Here is a 15,739-nt window from a genome sequence, read left to right on the forward strand (position 1 = left end):
CGGCCACACTTCTCTAGTCCGAATGACATCCCAATGTCAGTGCTGTAGATCCTGGTGGTGTGGATCAGTGAGTCGATGTCTCGCTCGCTCTTGGCGTATATATATATATATATATATATATATATATATATATATATATATATAGGTTAATAGAGGTATAGAGGTATACCTCTATAGAGGTATATAGATTGATAGATACATCTATAAAAATATTTGATGTGGGACGTTTATATTTTTGTTCTGTATATTTCAATTCAGCCAAAAAAAATTATAATCTTTACGCAAAAATGCTTAGCGAAAAAATTTATTTTCTTTTTTTCCCAAAAAAATATTTGAATTGGTAATAAATCTATTTGTATAATTTCAATTTCCTTAATTCTATGTTTAATGGAAATGCAGCGTAAAGGGACTGAAGTCAGTTTACACCGGGGTAATTGTGATGGCTGCAGTTACAGCCACACAAATGTGGTAACATTCATTTTCACCACACGCAACAGGTTCACATTCACTTTCACTACAAACAGGTTCACCCCACTTATATTTTGGTTTCTTTACATCTAGGATTTAATTTACAGACTAGTTGGTTTTGTTTAGAAGGCAACACATCACATTGTATTCTAGAATAAGTGCGCACATTTTAGTTTACATTGTTGTGTTTTGCTTGATTTAACCTTTGTTTGTTTTTGAGTTTCCTCAGTGCTGTCTGCTCCAATCCTTTAGGAGAACAGAGAGGTGGAGAAGGGGTGGAGCAAGCCAGCTGAGACTGCAAATTGGTTCATACTACTACTCATCATCCAGAGGGGGGAATGGGATTTTTCTATGTTAGTTTCAGGTAGGTTTTTGTGTATTTTCCCCTTGGTGTTTTGTATGTGGCCTGATCAGCCAGTATTTAAGTTTCTCTTTTTCTTTGTTAGGGAGGTCTGTTTGTTTGAGTTAGTCTGAGTTGATGTCTATTACTTTGACCTCTTTTATGGGCCCAATTTTTGTCATTTTTTCTATTATTTACCCAAGTTTTGTTTTGGGTTAAATAAAAAACAACTACTTTTGACTTTAAACAGGTGTCTGGCTGTTCCTTAACTGCTCGGTCCATCACGGTAATTTTAGCACCATTGTTAGCAGTTCAGTAGAAATAAAACAGATACAAATAGTTGTTCCTAATTAAATCTTAAACTAATATCTTTTAATTTAGTACTAATTTGGCCTTATTTCCAAGACTCTTCAATGCAAACCAGCATCTTTAAGATGCTCGACTGTGATATTACTATGAATTGTTTCACATTTTATTCTTACGTATTTTGTGTTGCTGTTTGAATTATCCACAGCATATAACTGATCTGAATTAGTTGAAAGCTTATTTGGCCTTATTTCCTAATCCATCTTAAATAAACCTGGTTTTTCAGCATCCACAGTTCATAATGAACTTTGACATCATTTCACCATATTTATTGGTTATTTATTAATAATCACAATCCTTTGAAGTAAAATATGAGCATGACGACTGGGCACTGAGTTCTTCTTGTTCAGGAGTGTCTTCTGTTTGCTTTGTACTTTTCTACTTTCTTTGCCTTCTGACCCTAAAAAACTACAGTTTGTAATCGAAGCCCCTATGAAACTATCTTTAAGAAGCACATAAACATAAGAGCTCATATCCTCTCACTTCCTTAGGAATACATTTATGACTAAGTGATTAAATATGGCTGAATCAATTTCCTGATTACATGGTTTAAGAAACAAGCTGAAGTCCCTAAGGGTATTAGGCTTCCTGGCATGACTTTGAGTGCGTGTGTGTGCAGTTGTGTGTGTGAGTGGTAGGTTGGTTTATACCTGGATTACTGCCAGGAAAAGAGAGCAGGGAGTGAAAGTACTTCAAACCAGAAGGTTACAGGAAATCAGTTGCACAGGTAAAAAAAAAAAAAAAAGTTAAATTGTATGTTAAGCTGATAGTAATGAGCATAAGAGAAACAGAAGTCTCCAATTGTCCAATGAAGAATGAACAAAAAGCTTTAAGGCTTTTTTGTTTTAGAGCTTCAATACTTTAACTCAAAAACATAGACAGAGGTTTAAGATATGACTTTAACATTCTGTGTTTATGATTCTCCTTGTACGTTAGACATCTTAAAATATTTGTTTTTGACACCATTTTACCAAACAAGGAAAATGGCTGTTCCCAGGAAGAAAAAAAAAATTGTAGTTAAGGTCTGCTGGCTTTACGTGCAGCAATAGCTCGGTCTGCGCTCTGCTTCGTGCAGCGGGTCCGGAACATCGACTATTCATAAATAATAACCAAGAAAGCGAACTCTGGTCCGCCTGCAAACCTCAGCCTCGGTTGGATTGAAGTGAACCCTGGTGAGGTTCGAATGCACGTGAACCGGAGACCGCTCCAAAAGGAGGAAGTGGACTACAGCACAAGGCATTGTGGGTAAATGCAACTTTAACACTTACGATGTGTTTACAGTTAATAGAACAGACAATAAGACCAGAACAACTACCAGTTGATGGGGGAGAGAGGGGGTTTTAAAGGGTTTGGTTCATTTAACAGTGCAGTGTGAAAGTGAACCGCACCAGGTGAAAACGTAACAAATGTTGGAATTTTTGTCTCCAATAGAACCGAATCTACTGGACTAAACAGAGTGAAAACACACTAAGGGATGGTGGTTCCACCCAATAGCCCTTGCACTAGATAGGTACATAAGGTAAGATCATTTTATTTATATAGCACATTTTCAGCAACAAGACACTTCAGAGTGCTTTACATGAGTTAGAAGGAAATACAAATAAAACAACAAAACCAAAAGAAAGACAAAAAGATAAAGTACAAAACTAAATATTGGTTCCCCATGTTTAATAAGAATAAGCAGGCCATAATTTATAAACTAATAGGAGTTTCTCTGGATCTTAAGTTTGTTCTGGATTCGAGAGGTATAAAACTAAATGCTGGTTTCAGTTGATCTGGGTTGCTAAGTACTAAGTACTTTATAATTTTGTTTTAGATTTGTAAAATATAAAATTAAATGTTGATTCTCCATGTTTGATTCTTGTTGTGGGTTCCTAAGTAATAAACTAACAGGTGTTTAATTAATATTTTCATAGTCACACGAGCCTAAATCCATCCATCCATCCATCATCCATCCATCCATCCATCCATCCATCCATCCATCCATCCATCCATCCATCTATCTTGCAGTGGGGAAAATTCCTGGTATCAATGTGTTTAGAATTTTCCCAGTAAACCAAAGCTGTGGTGAAGACGACAGCACCCCAGAAATTTTTTTGGTGCAACAGTAAAGGTGTAGTGCTGAAAAGCATTAAATGGTGATTATAGTGTAGTTTTAATTTATTTATTTTTCTTATTTACATTGTGCAACAGATAAGAGAGCAGTATTAGACAATCAGGTCTATAAGGATTTGGGAAAGGTGAATTAATTCAGATTAGATGCAGTTTTTTAGTGGTGAAGAGACCACATTTAATCCAGTTTGTGACGCCAGATAATGACACCTAAAACCTGACAGTAGTGTGTATAAACCTGTACAGCAGCGTAGCTTCACTGGAAGTAGCAGTCCGTAACATCCTTTCCATTAATTGTTTTTGACATCAAGGTGAAGGAACAGTTACATATTTGAGATATTATCCACAATGTGAAGAATCAACACTTTATTAGTAATACAATTACATCCACAAGATGGATTTCTGCTTGAGTATTTTAAGCCCGTCTTTGAAACCACTCGGCATGGTAATTGATAGTTTTCTGCGTTGGAGAGCCTTTCCGTGGAGCAGGTTTTTTACATTCTGGCTGCCAACTGTCCTGCATTGTTGCGCCGAGTTTCTACGACTGACGCAGCCAAGCCGAGGGGATGAGCCGCTCAAGCTGCTCTGCTTTCTGACATGCACACACACAGGCGCTTGGCTCATAAATAAATAAATAACAAATACGATCCAGCCTGTATTCAAGAAAACGGCAACATGTCCTTCACAAATGTACGCTTAGTGTGACCGAACACACCCAAAGAGAGAGCGTTAGGACTTGTGTGAGTGTGCTCATGAATATGTGCTCAATTCTCTGTGGTCTGCTGCCTCCTTCTGCTCTGTGTGATTAAAGAGCATCTCAAAGTCTGTAACAGTGCTGACAAGATAGCCGATAAGGTGACATTAATCTAACTCGGTGTCTGCCTTTAATCACTATTTAGGGGAACACGCCGCACACCGAGGCAGCTGCACCGCTGTCAGATCACAAGGACTCTGTGTCCACAAGCAGCAGTCTTGATGGTGACCAAAGTCTTTTTCTGTATTTTTGGGCCTTCTTTTGAAATATGCAAGTAAACATTACTGACTGAAATGAAGAAATGTACATAGCATAGGGTTTTATTTTTCTTCAAAGTTTAAGCAAGTCTTAAAGAAGATTTTAAATTCTATCTACTGTTGATGATAATATTACACATCAAGTTAATCAAACACTGAACACTGAGAGGTCTGACACAATCATTACAGCACACTCGCACACATGCACGCACACACACACACACACACACACACATATATATTAGGCCTCTCACAGTAAGCTGTAAATCAACTAATTGCTTGATAACAAACTCAATAACTTCCACTTGCATGATTTCTCTCTTTTTCAAACAAGACTGGATGACAAAAATCTTCAGTCTGGTGCTTTGAGCTCAACTTCCCATTTTTATGAAGAACAGTTTTGTTTACAGAGACTACATAATTCATCTTATTTGTTGCTTCTGTTGTTTATTTATTTTGTATAAAATGTCTTCCAGTTCCAGTGTTAAATGTTCATTAGAATTAAAAGTTTATTGATCTTTGAGAATGTGTTCCTGCATTATTATGCCATTACCATTATAATACGTGAAAATGGTCTCAAAACAACAATATATGTATTTTTTTTATCACAATAACATCTGGGATAATTTATTGTCCAGTAAAATTTGTTATTTTGAAAGGCATAATGTATTTTTATCACCTATTTAATAAGCATTACCACTTCCACATCAAAACCATGGGGTAAGAGTTTTTGTCTTTTTTTTTTTATCAAAAAGTCAAAAAAGAAACATCAAACATTTAAACAAGGAGATGTAACCAAAATGATTTCTTTAAAAAAAAAAAAAAAAAAAAACTTTTTTCACCCCAACAAATACAGTATAAGTGCAAATCTCCAACACTGGACGAAAAGTGGGATTTTCGACAGCTACTGACATCTAGTTCTGCCGTGCGCATGGAGATTGAGGGCTTTCGGCAAGAGGTCTTTGTCAGAGTGGAAAATGGTAGAGCACTGCCAAAAATGGTCAAAAACGCTGTGTGTCCTCGTTCCCCTATCATTTCCCTCCCCTTGTGCCTAGCATAGGTTTTCATATTTAAATGAAGTTGCTGAGAGCCATGCAAATGCAAATCAACTGTTGAGCACCAGCCTTTTGACTCTCATTCCTGTTGTAGCTAACCCATTACTTTCTGTTCACCACCCAGGTCTCCTCATTAACATGCACACGGAGAAGTAAAAACAGGATTTTATTTATTTATTTATATTTTGTTTTGTCTAAGGCAGTGGTTCTTAACCTGGGTTCAATCAAACCCCAGGGGTTCGATGAGTCGGTCTCAGGGGTTCGGCGGAGCATCTGCCGCGGAGGTAAAGACACACTAATGCAGTGGTTCCCAAACTTTTTCTTCTGCGCCCCCCCTAGTGGTTTCCAAACATTTTCTGCGCCCCCCTATGGATTACAAATGGCTGTCTGGTTGAAACGACGCGTGTGTGTGTGTGTGTGTGGGGGGGGGGGGGTATCGACTTTTTTGGGGGCAAAATGAATGTACGTAGCTGAAAATAGACACCAACATCGGTAGCCTACAAGGTACTTGTTAAGCTTAAGGTTCTGTATTGATATTAGCTAGTCATCTTTTAGCTAACATTACCTGCATATAATGGGCTAGTTTTAATGAAATAAATACAGTAGTTTATTACTGAATAGACTGTCCTGGAACAGTTTTTCACCAATTCAGAATGAACATTCAGATAGATCTGTTCTGCAAGGAATTTTGGCATCCATCCAGCATTGAGCTCTGTAAATCATGTTTGAAATTTTTCACTTTTAAGTTCAACTCACCGGAATACAGGTCATGTTTGCTTCATCCTCTTGCTCCGAATCTGAATCACTGGAGTCAAAGAAAAGATGAATGCTTTGGTGATCTTCTGTTTCAACTGAAACACCTGAAGCAGAGCAAAGTATTACAAAACAACCCTACATTCTATATGTTCACTTACAAAATCCAAAAACAATAGTCTATCTAAATTCATAACAGTTAAACATGTTCATTTGCTCATGTACACCCCAAAATAGTGATGCATTAAGCAAGTATAACACATACGACAAACAGTCGTATAACACATATGACAAACAGTCGTTTGTGTTAACACATCCTTAAAACAGTTACTTAAAAGCACCTACATGTAATGGATGTACAGGAGGTAATAAAAGCAACTGGTGAAATAGACAAACATCTAGTTTGCAAGTTATTTTTGACTAACTGCTCTTCTGTAGCTAAACAAACTTTTTGAGTCTTTCTGAATTCCATATTTTCCTTACCGCATGATTACTGTTTTGACAAGAGCAAAAAAATATACATGTAAATACATGTGTATGTCCTTGTGTATGATATATATAGGTTCAATTCGTGGTCGAGCAAGATGGCGACCGAGGCAAAACGTGTGTGCCAACTTCATGATTGGATAACACAGATCACGTGCAGTCATGTTGAAGGCCTCGTGAGATCACTGATTACCTATGATTGGATAATACATATCACATGCGTTCAAGATGAACGTCTCGAGATATCGCTTGTTATAACCATCCACATTCTCTTCCGTATACCACGTTTCAAACTCCATCACAGGTTTAATAATGGCTGGACGTCGTCTCAATTTCAATACACCTAAAGCAACTCTGGAAAATGGGTCTCTCCATCGGCCAGCTTCTTCCACTACTGTTCCAGATGAGAAGACGCTACTAGCTGCAGTGAGTGGCTTGTCTCGTCAGATCACTGAAGTTTATTCAGATATACGGAAAGAGCTAGCCGACATGAGGGACAATATGGCGTCTAGATTTGATGCCATGGAATCCAACAGACAGCCTCATATGCAGAAATACTCAAAAGAAAACGACAGCAGTGCAATCCCAAAGCTGCGGTAAGACTTCGTGTTTCTAAGATAAAACACCAAAAGTCGTGGTAAGTCGACAGACTTTAAGTTTCTTATTTTTATTTGCTTTCTTATTTGTAGGAGGCAGTTCGCCGTCTACACAACGCTGACTCGAATAAAACCCGACACGATCCTCTGCAAGGGTAAGAATCCAAAACAAAGCATGTAATGTCCAATGTGTGGAAGAAAGATTAACGTAAAATGTTTTTACTGTTATTTATGTGAACGCTTATTTCCACAGACTGCGTTCGCCTTACTACTCCAAAGTCGCATCAGAATTGGCTGCAGCTCTTCAGGCAAGTCCAAGTTTCCGAGGGATGGACAGTGACGCAATTATGTGTAAGTGTCTTGTGCTGTTTATCTTTTGTGCTTGAATAATGTTTACATATGTACTGTTTATGTTCTTTATTTTTCCTGTACAAAAATGTTTTCCAGCTTCATGTAAAACATACTATGAGACCGTCCTCCGCAACTTCCGGTACAGCCAACCAAACCTTGCAGAGAAGGCGACAGCCATTAAAGATTCAACCCGGTGTCGGTCAAGAAGGAAACGGGTAAGACTTGTATTGTAGGTCTGCTGTATTTGTATAGGATTGAAGGATTTTTTAATTGCCATACGAGCTTGGGTTTGTATCAAATTTGTACTCGGGTCCCAGATTAAGAAATATTCAACACACACAAAAAAGAGATAATTACTTTAAAAAAACTAATAAATGTATAAAACTGAAGAATCTCAAAGTGACTGTCTGCAAATCTGTCTCGGCATCTAGATGGAAATGTTAGCTTCTAATAAATTGAATGCTATTTTTCTCCCTTCACTGCTTATCATGTATTTGTATACAAATTGGTGTGATCATTTATCACAAGTAATTTGTTGCCTACACAACTCTGGCGCCAATAAATGCATCAGTTTTGCATGCATGTTTGTATATATGTGTGTATGAATGCAATCGGCAGTGAAAAGAAAAAAGTAACATTAAATTTTCTTTAGAAGCTGTAAAATCTTGGGACAAGATGGTGTACAATTTTAATGTAGCCTCAATAGTTAATGACAAAAATCACTTAAGTACTTTTATCAATGTTTTGTTAAATATCATGTTTATTCACATGATATTCAGGAGTTGATACTTTACCACGTAGCCATAGTTTTTAATGACTGTTAATTCTCAGTATTCAGCCACGCCCTGAACTCCTCCCAACTCTAGCAGACTGACTACTGACCAGCTCTCCGTCTCACGGGTCCGAAAAGACTCTAATCCCCGGGTATTACCGCAGATAAGAATTTAGAGAACTTTTGTTTAAGCTGGGAGCGGGAGAGATGCGTCCAAGTTCTAACTACCTACATCCAGACGTTATGCCCCGCTTCTGTCCATAATTCCGACAATCGGAGTAGCCCCGCCGGTGTCCGAACCAATGAACCACATCTGTTAACGGTAGCTCTCTCCCTAATAATTAACGTGCACTTGGTAACCGACTTGGATAGTTTTAGTGACTAGGAATAAGTCCCAGGGACATTATTTATCTGAACTAAAGAACGTACGAAGCCACCCTAAGTTACTAGGACCACTAACACTGGTTTTACAATAATCAGAAGAATTAAATCTAAATGACTCAATTAATTTAACTGTCCACAACATCAAATTAGACTTTAGTATTTTATTAGCAAGCTTTAGCAAGGGAAAAGGACATACAGCATTTTAATAAAAATCAAGAAATTAAAAACTTTAAAGAATCAACAGAAATCACTCCTATTACTACCCTACGCTATGTCTTAATCTAAATAGAGGCTTTGGGGGGAGGCAGTAATACTCGAACCCAGATGCAGAGACGATCTTGGCAGCAGAAACTTTAACGTCCATGGATGGAGTCCTGTCTTTGTCTTGGCAGAATCCTTTCAGAATAAATCCAAAGTTGAACTGGTGAGAATCCTCTCTGAACTCAGTTCTTTATCCACGAAAGATCTTTGTCTATTCCCCATGTCCACTGCAGCATTGTTGAAATCCTTTGGGTTGAGCGTGGGGCCGCAATCGAATCAGAGTCCCGGGTTGTGGGTAAACGGATCTTGTTCCTTCCTTGGGCAGCGAGCAGTCATCCCGGGGTGTCATCACGCAGCCCTCCGTTGATTCTGCATCTCCATCTGCTCGACTCGAACGCTGCGGAACAAAGAACCTCGAACCTTCTGTCTGGTGTCTTTTTATTCTTATCAGCAGCCACACACTTTCTTTCCTCATGGACGTTTTTACTTGACGTCAACTGTTCTTTGGTTAGCCTCAGACTACAGATGAACTTTATTTCTCCTGAGCTGCACTTTCAGTTCCCTGTCTGAATTCTGCACCTGTTTCCTCCGTACTGACTGCTTGGACAGATTCTAATATCCATCACCATCTTGGAGACATGATGTCTGTTCTAATGACCTAATGTCTTGGTCACCTCTGCTCCCCTTTCGGTTCCTCTTTTCCCCTGACTTTTCACCTACCATCTACCTCCAACACATCATCAGTGACCTTTAGTTACAGTTACACATTTTACACCATTTCAAGTTCAATGTCAAAATCACATTTATAACTTTTTAGTTTCTCTGATTTAGCATTCATTTATAATTTTATAATAATCATTACTTATTAGTTACTCTTATTATAATCATGATGTGAGTTATTACAGACATTTCTGAAAAGAAACCAAGAATAATCCATTATTCTAATTATTTGATACCATGTTACAGTTACTTCTTTCACCTTTAAGTACTTCCATAAGTATAAGAGTAAGTGTAAATATTCTTATAATCAACCCAACATCAACCACTGGTTAAACCAATATTAATTATTGGTTTAATTATAAGTTATCATTATTAATTCAAGTATTTTACTCTGGGTTTTATCCAATTCCTCAAAATGTTTAGATTTTATCCTTTAAACCTTTAATGCTCAAAATGAGCAGTCTGAACTATTTTTAACCACTGCAGGCTGGAAACTTCCTCTTTTTCCAGGAAACCTGCTTTTCCTGTTCCATGACTCTCTTTCTGCCTGATTATGATTTTTTTTTTGATTAAATAGAAAAAAGTAGAATTAAAGCAAAGTTTGCAGGACACTATAACAACACACACAACCAGATTAATTTTATTACCGTCTGACTATACTGTTGGGTCTTGATGTCACCTGTGTAATCAGTTTTAAAGATAACTTTATTCATTGTTATTATTAAACTAAATCTCCAGCATGGGGAAGTGGGATGATCTCGACTTTTCTCGACATGACAAATGGATTACACCTCCCCATATTTGGTGTTTCTAAACCAAGACTCTAAAAATGTCAGTATAGTTTCAACAAAATTTAATATTGTTTTCATAAAGATTCTTTATGACTTAATGTCTGTTCTGTGTCAACAGCTGCTGGAGGTGAGGGAGAGAGTCCTGGCAGCAGAGGAGATTTCCTTTTGGAAAGGTGTCACCATTGACCTCATTTTTGATGAAGAGGATGGCGTCTTCGAGGGTGTATCGGACTGGATTGTGAGGCCACCAAGTTTCCGCAGCCAGGAGCTCAGCAACCTCTGCTCCAAACTACAAGAGAGACTTGAAGCTAACCCTAAATACAGCATGTTGCGTCATAAGCGTTTGTATGTTGGATCATGCTCAGAAAGAAAGCCACCACCACACGGCCCAGAAGTAGACAAGCATTTTGTGGTGTAATCTTTTTTTTTAACTGAAATATGTTTTTTTATTTTATTTATAGATATGTTTTTTATTTTATATATGTGTGGTTTCTTTATTTGTAGATGTTTTATATGCATCTATGTACATATTTCTTTTTCAACAAAACTTAAAAATATAAACTTATGCCTTGTGCTTGGTGTATTTTTATTTCTGGGTTATTTTTATAATTAATTTATTAGGGAGGGGCTTAACCAGGCCTGTAATTATAAAGGTCTAGTGTGTGTCCAATAGGGAGATATCTACCAACCAATCACATGTAAGTAATGAATTGTGATGTCATTGTTTTTTCATCCAATGACTGACAATTCACATGGGTCTCCTGTTGCTATTCACATGTTAAGAAGAGTCGTTAAAGAGCTGTTAACACCTCCCGCCAGCCCGCTCCCCCGCACTTTCCTCGCACCTCACCACTCCTCCTCCCCCCTTGTAGGATTCCGCATTCGACAGCATTCGACTGCGGCCGACGAAAATGCACTGCCCCGACAACTGTCGATTGCTGTCGATAACTGCCGCTCACGAGCTGCATTCGCGTCAGAATACAGGGTCAAAAATCCCACTTTTTGTCCAGTGCAATATGTCAATATTATATACAAATGTCCCACGATAATTAAATTAACAGTGTATGTTCAGTAGAGTGGGCAGTCACAACAAAGCAGCTCGGTTTACTTTGCACTTTCCTCCTGCTCTTCATTTGTTTGGCCACCAGAGGTCACTAAAGAGAGCCATGTCAAAAAGCTTAGAGGTATGAACCTTTTCTATGACACTACCTTCAGTGCTTCAGGAAGCTTCACTTGGCCACAGCTATTTCACCATTTGGTGAGCAAATGTTTGTGTGTAAAGTCTAGAGGTTAAAGTGTTAGTGTAAAGAAGTTGCTTTGTGTGTTCTCTTCTAGGTGTTTAGGAAAATGCTTCCCTGCCGGGTCTGGAATCCATGTAAAGGTTCTGGGTGAGGACATAGGTTAAGAGAGTGTAGACGGATTTCTGTTCATGGCGACTTTGGTGTTTTTATAATAGTGCTAAGTTTTAAATAGTTAATTATTTTTTAGTAAATCGCAATATGTATATATTTTTATTTATTCAAATATTAAATTTAAAGGGTTGAATTCTAGATTCTGATAAACTTATGAGTGAGTAAATGATGGTTTGAGACTATTAGACTGTACTTTTGGCGTCGTTGGAGGGACTGACATTGATTGGATCGTCTTGATATTTTGATGTATGTTTGTATTCAAGCTTTCTTATTCAATGGTGCTATACAGCTGATTAAGCTGTACTCTCACCGAGTGCTGTGTTAGCGGCAGTCCTATTTAAACATCTTCATCCTAATTCTATAATGTGCTTAGGGCTTGTGAGCTGTCCATGTAATTAAACTGTGTTGTCAATCATCGCTGTCACATTAAAGCTTGACTGACAATCCGATGCATGCACCAAAACTGTCATGTGTTCATCCATCAAAAGCTGTGGCTGGTGTACTGCACACATCACTGTAGCAAGAACACCCACAAGGATGGAGAGTAAATATGTAAATATCAGTGTGTCTGAATTAAGAGTCCACAGCTTTAGAAGGATCCGGTCTACGTAAGATGGGTAGATTTATCCGGTCCGCGAAAACACGATGGCCGGAAAAGAGAAGCTGTGAATTTGGACAGGTCTAGCCTTCACAATCTGTCCCTGCCACCACCTCGGCGTAACTTATGTCACCTAGCAACCATGATATATATATATATATATATATATATATATATATATATATATCATGGTTGAGACAATGTTTAGGTAAAATAAGTTGAGTTTTTCTGCAATTACAGCCTGTACAATAGTTACTATATGGCTAATAAAATAACCAGTGGTTTACTGTTAGCATTTAAAGTTGTAATACAATAAGCTTACTTCTATACTTTATATAATGTACATTTTAAATTAAGTCAGTTAAACTTAACAGCTTTTAAATTTGATATATTTCCTCAAAAGATCACTTACAATTACAAAGAATTCCTTATAAATAAAAATTGTATTGTTCTTCTCCTTCCTCTCCTTAGACCAGATCCCTGTACTGCAGGATAATCTCAGTGTTCCTGTCCTGGACCATCTTTTTAAGCATGAGGACACCAAGATCGATTTTTGCCTGAACAGGGAAGTTGGCAGTGCTGTTAAATCTGCTGAGCTAAGATCGACAACGTGGACGGGGTGCTACAACTGACAACTTGGTTTTTCTTCTGTGGTTGATGAGCGAACATCCTACAGAGTGTTCCCCAGAGTATTTGGGATGCCTTGTTCCACTGTCCACGACATTGTCCACAGGGTCACAGAAGAGGTGGTAGCCATTCACCACCAGGTCATCCACCTCCCTAAAACCCCCAGAGGACCTGGATGCAGTTTCACATGGTTGGCACACCAAAGAGTCTTTGTAAAGGCCGTGGGTGCAATCGATGGCTGCCACATCCATGTCCAGTGTCCAAGCCGCCCTGATGGTCATTGCTGTAGAAATAGGAAACTGTTCCCACCCATCATATGGCACACAGTTTGTGACCATCAGGGTCACTTTTGATATATTTAGCTGTCTTACAAGAACCGAAGGTAAAATAGTTACTTGATTGTGCTTTAAAATCAAATCAAATCAAATCAAATCAAATTTTATTTGTATAGCACATTTCAGCAGCAAGGCATTTCAAAGTGCTTTACATAATTAAAATAAAAACAGCATGTGAGAAAGAGAAAGAGATTTAAAAAACATAATTAAAACGTAACGTAAATGTAAAATGGCAATATGTGCCAGGAGAAAACAGAATACTCCCTCTTTTAACCCGTGTGCGTGCGAGGACTAAGGCAAACGTAGAGGACTATGGAAAATGATACAAGTTTTACATGTGTGGGGTCAGTTGGACCCCATTTTGGCATACAAGGGTTAAAGTTGCATCTTTATTTCTACAGGCTCTGTGGTTGTTTCACCTTCATTTCTGAATAGTATACCATGTATTCGCGTCTCACCGTTTTACATTCCCAGACATGTTAAGCAGCCAAAGGGGGAATTGACCAGAGCTGAGTAATATTTTCTTTAGAGACAATTCATTATGTGATGGAGTCCTTATTTGTTGTATCCCCATAAAAAGATTTAGGCGTTCGTCCACAGCAGAGAACGTGAAGTTACCCAAAGGGCAGCAACGACAGAGAGAAAGGGAAATATAATCATCAAAGTTAATAACATTAATGATTCCACAGTTATTTGGCTTATCTGGAGACAATAGTCTTTGTCTCCAAACAGACAAAACAAAATTATTAAGATAAGTTCTGAAGCAGAACACAGATAATAAATGTAACCTTTCAGTGAGAGTGTGCCAATATCAGGAATATTCTGCCCTCATAAGTTCACAAACTCTGAGCAATGAAACCCATTTGTTTCTCCTGCTAGAAAACTTTCCCTCTTTTCTAGATTTTTATGAAACGGATACAGAAATAAAACAGTCAGAAGAGGCACTTCTGTAAAACTCATTTGTGGGAGCTTTGTTCGGAAAGTGCAAGGAGGGATCAAAGGATGAGTTAAATCGGATCTGGCATCAGGAGAGAGACACTTGTCTCTAATAGCCTCGCTGAGTCACCCTTCAGGTACACAAAATCCATTTGATCCTGTCTAAATGGTTTTCTTGGCCTGTTCAATCCAAACTGGAAACCAACACATATTGAGGATGGAGAGGTACACAGAGGGAGTGGTTAGCTTTGGATCGGCAGAAAATAAAGTAGCTGCATTCTGCTAAGCCAAATCACAAAAAGCTGTTGCTGGAGCTATAAAGGCATTTTGTTCTGCGTACAACATCTACTGTACAGAAGAACATGATGTTAATGAGTAAATTCCACAATATGTTGCCTTTTGATATCTCAACGTACTAGAGTGTTACATGCAACACTGGCTGATATGAACTTTGTAAAAGTGTGGTTTGGGATTTTACACAAAAATGTTCTTTGCTAACAATGTAAATTAATTTCTTTTTTTTTTTAAAATATACATGCATAGGCCAGTTCTGACTGTTAATTTCAACCTTTCAATTATTGTTTTACATGACGGATTGATCATTTTAAAGTATTACGTGCTGTCAGGCGGGTGGTGGATTTTTCCTGGCTAATGAAGTGGACACATTGTTACAAAAAAACCTAAGTGTGCTGTCAAGATTATGTACGATTGTTTAGCAGCGTCAGTCCATAAAGATGCAGTTTTATTGTTTGTAATGGATATTTACAAGAGTATAACTTGAATGGAGCAAATATAAGAAAATGTTTTCAGAGAATGAAACAAAACACTGTTTAGTCGTTAAACGGTAAACAACTATAACAACTGGGGATACAAACAATTCATCGACTTAGGATTCATTGTTAATTAATGGTCCATTATTCCCAATCGATTAACTAATAACATCTACAGACCTGAAGGTGGGAGGTCATTGACCTGGTGAGAAACTGAAGTACAAAATAAATGAATATAGACTCCTGAAAGCTGGGTGTTTACCTGCAGCAGGAAAAGGGCCTTCAGCCTTTCTGTTTGAAAGCGGGGTCACTCTCCTGGTCTTTGGACTTGCTCTTTCCTGAAAAAAGACACAAAAGGAAAAGAGGTGATTTACCTGGTAAACAAGGACATTTCTATGACATCAACAGAATGTGAAAGATTCAAGATACAGATAGAATTTGACCAAGACTGCAGAGCGTGCTACGGTACACACACCATATGCTTCCCTGCAGTCAATGCATGCTCCAACTATGTAACATTTCCAACACAACACCTCATATCCAGAGTTAAAACACGTCATGACACAGGCCATCAGAAACACAGGGAGTTTGGTCG

The 15,739-nt window shown here is 38.0% G+C and overlaps 1 protein-coding gene across 1 annotated transcript in view; it reads left to right on the forward strand.

The window, feature by feature from the left end:
- Nucleotides 1-11,802, forward strand: part of LOC148157237 (uncharacterized) — a 33,606-nt gene extending 21,804 nt beyond the window's left edge. The window contains exons 2-4 of the mRNA XM_088009207.1: nucleotides 7,281-7,342; nucleotides 7,635-7,753; nucleotides 10,585-11,802. Coding sequence (XP_087865333.1) covers nucleotides 7,281-7,342; nucleotides 7,635-7,753; nucleotides 10,585-10,884 — 481 coding nt within the window. The 3' untranslated portion in view covers nucleotides 10,885-11,802. The remainder of the gene's footprint in view (nucleotides 1-7,280; nucleotides 7,343-7,634; nucleotides 7,754-10,584) is intronic.
- Nucleotides 11,803-15,739: the final 3,937 nt, after the last annotated feature.

The sequence above is a fragment of the Poecilia mexicana genome, unplaced genomic scaffold (assembly GCF_051168715.1).
Source record: "Poecilia mexicana isolate PSO_F unplaced genomic scaffold, ASM5116871v1 scaffold_10, whole genome shotgun sequence".
Lineage (NCBI taxonomy): Eukaryota > Metazoa > Chordata > Actinopteri > Cyprinodontiformes > Poeciliidae > Poecilia > Poecilia mexicana.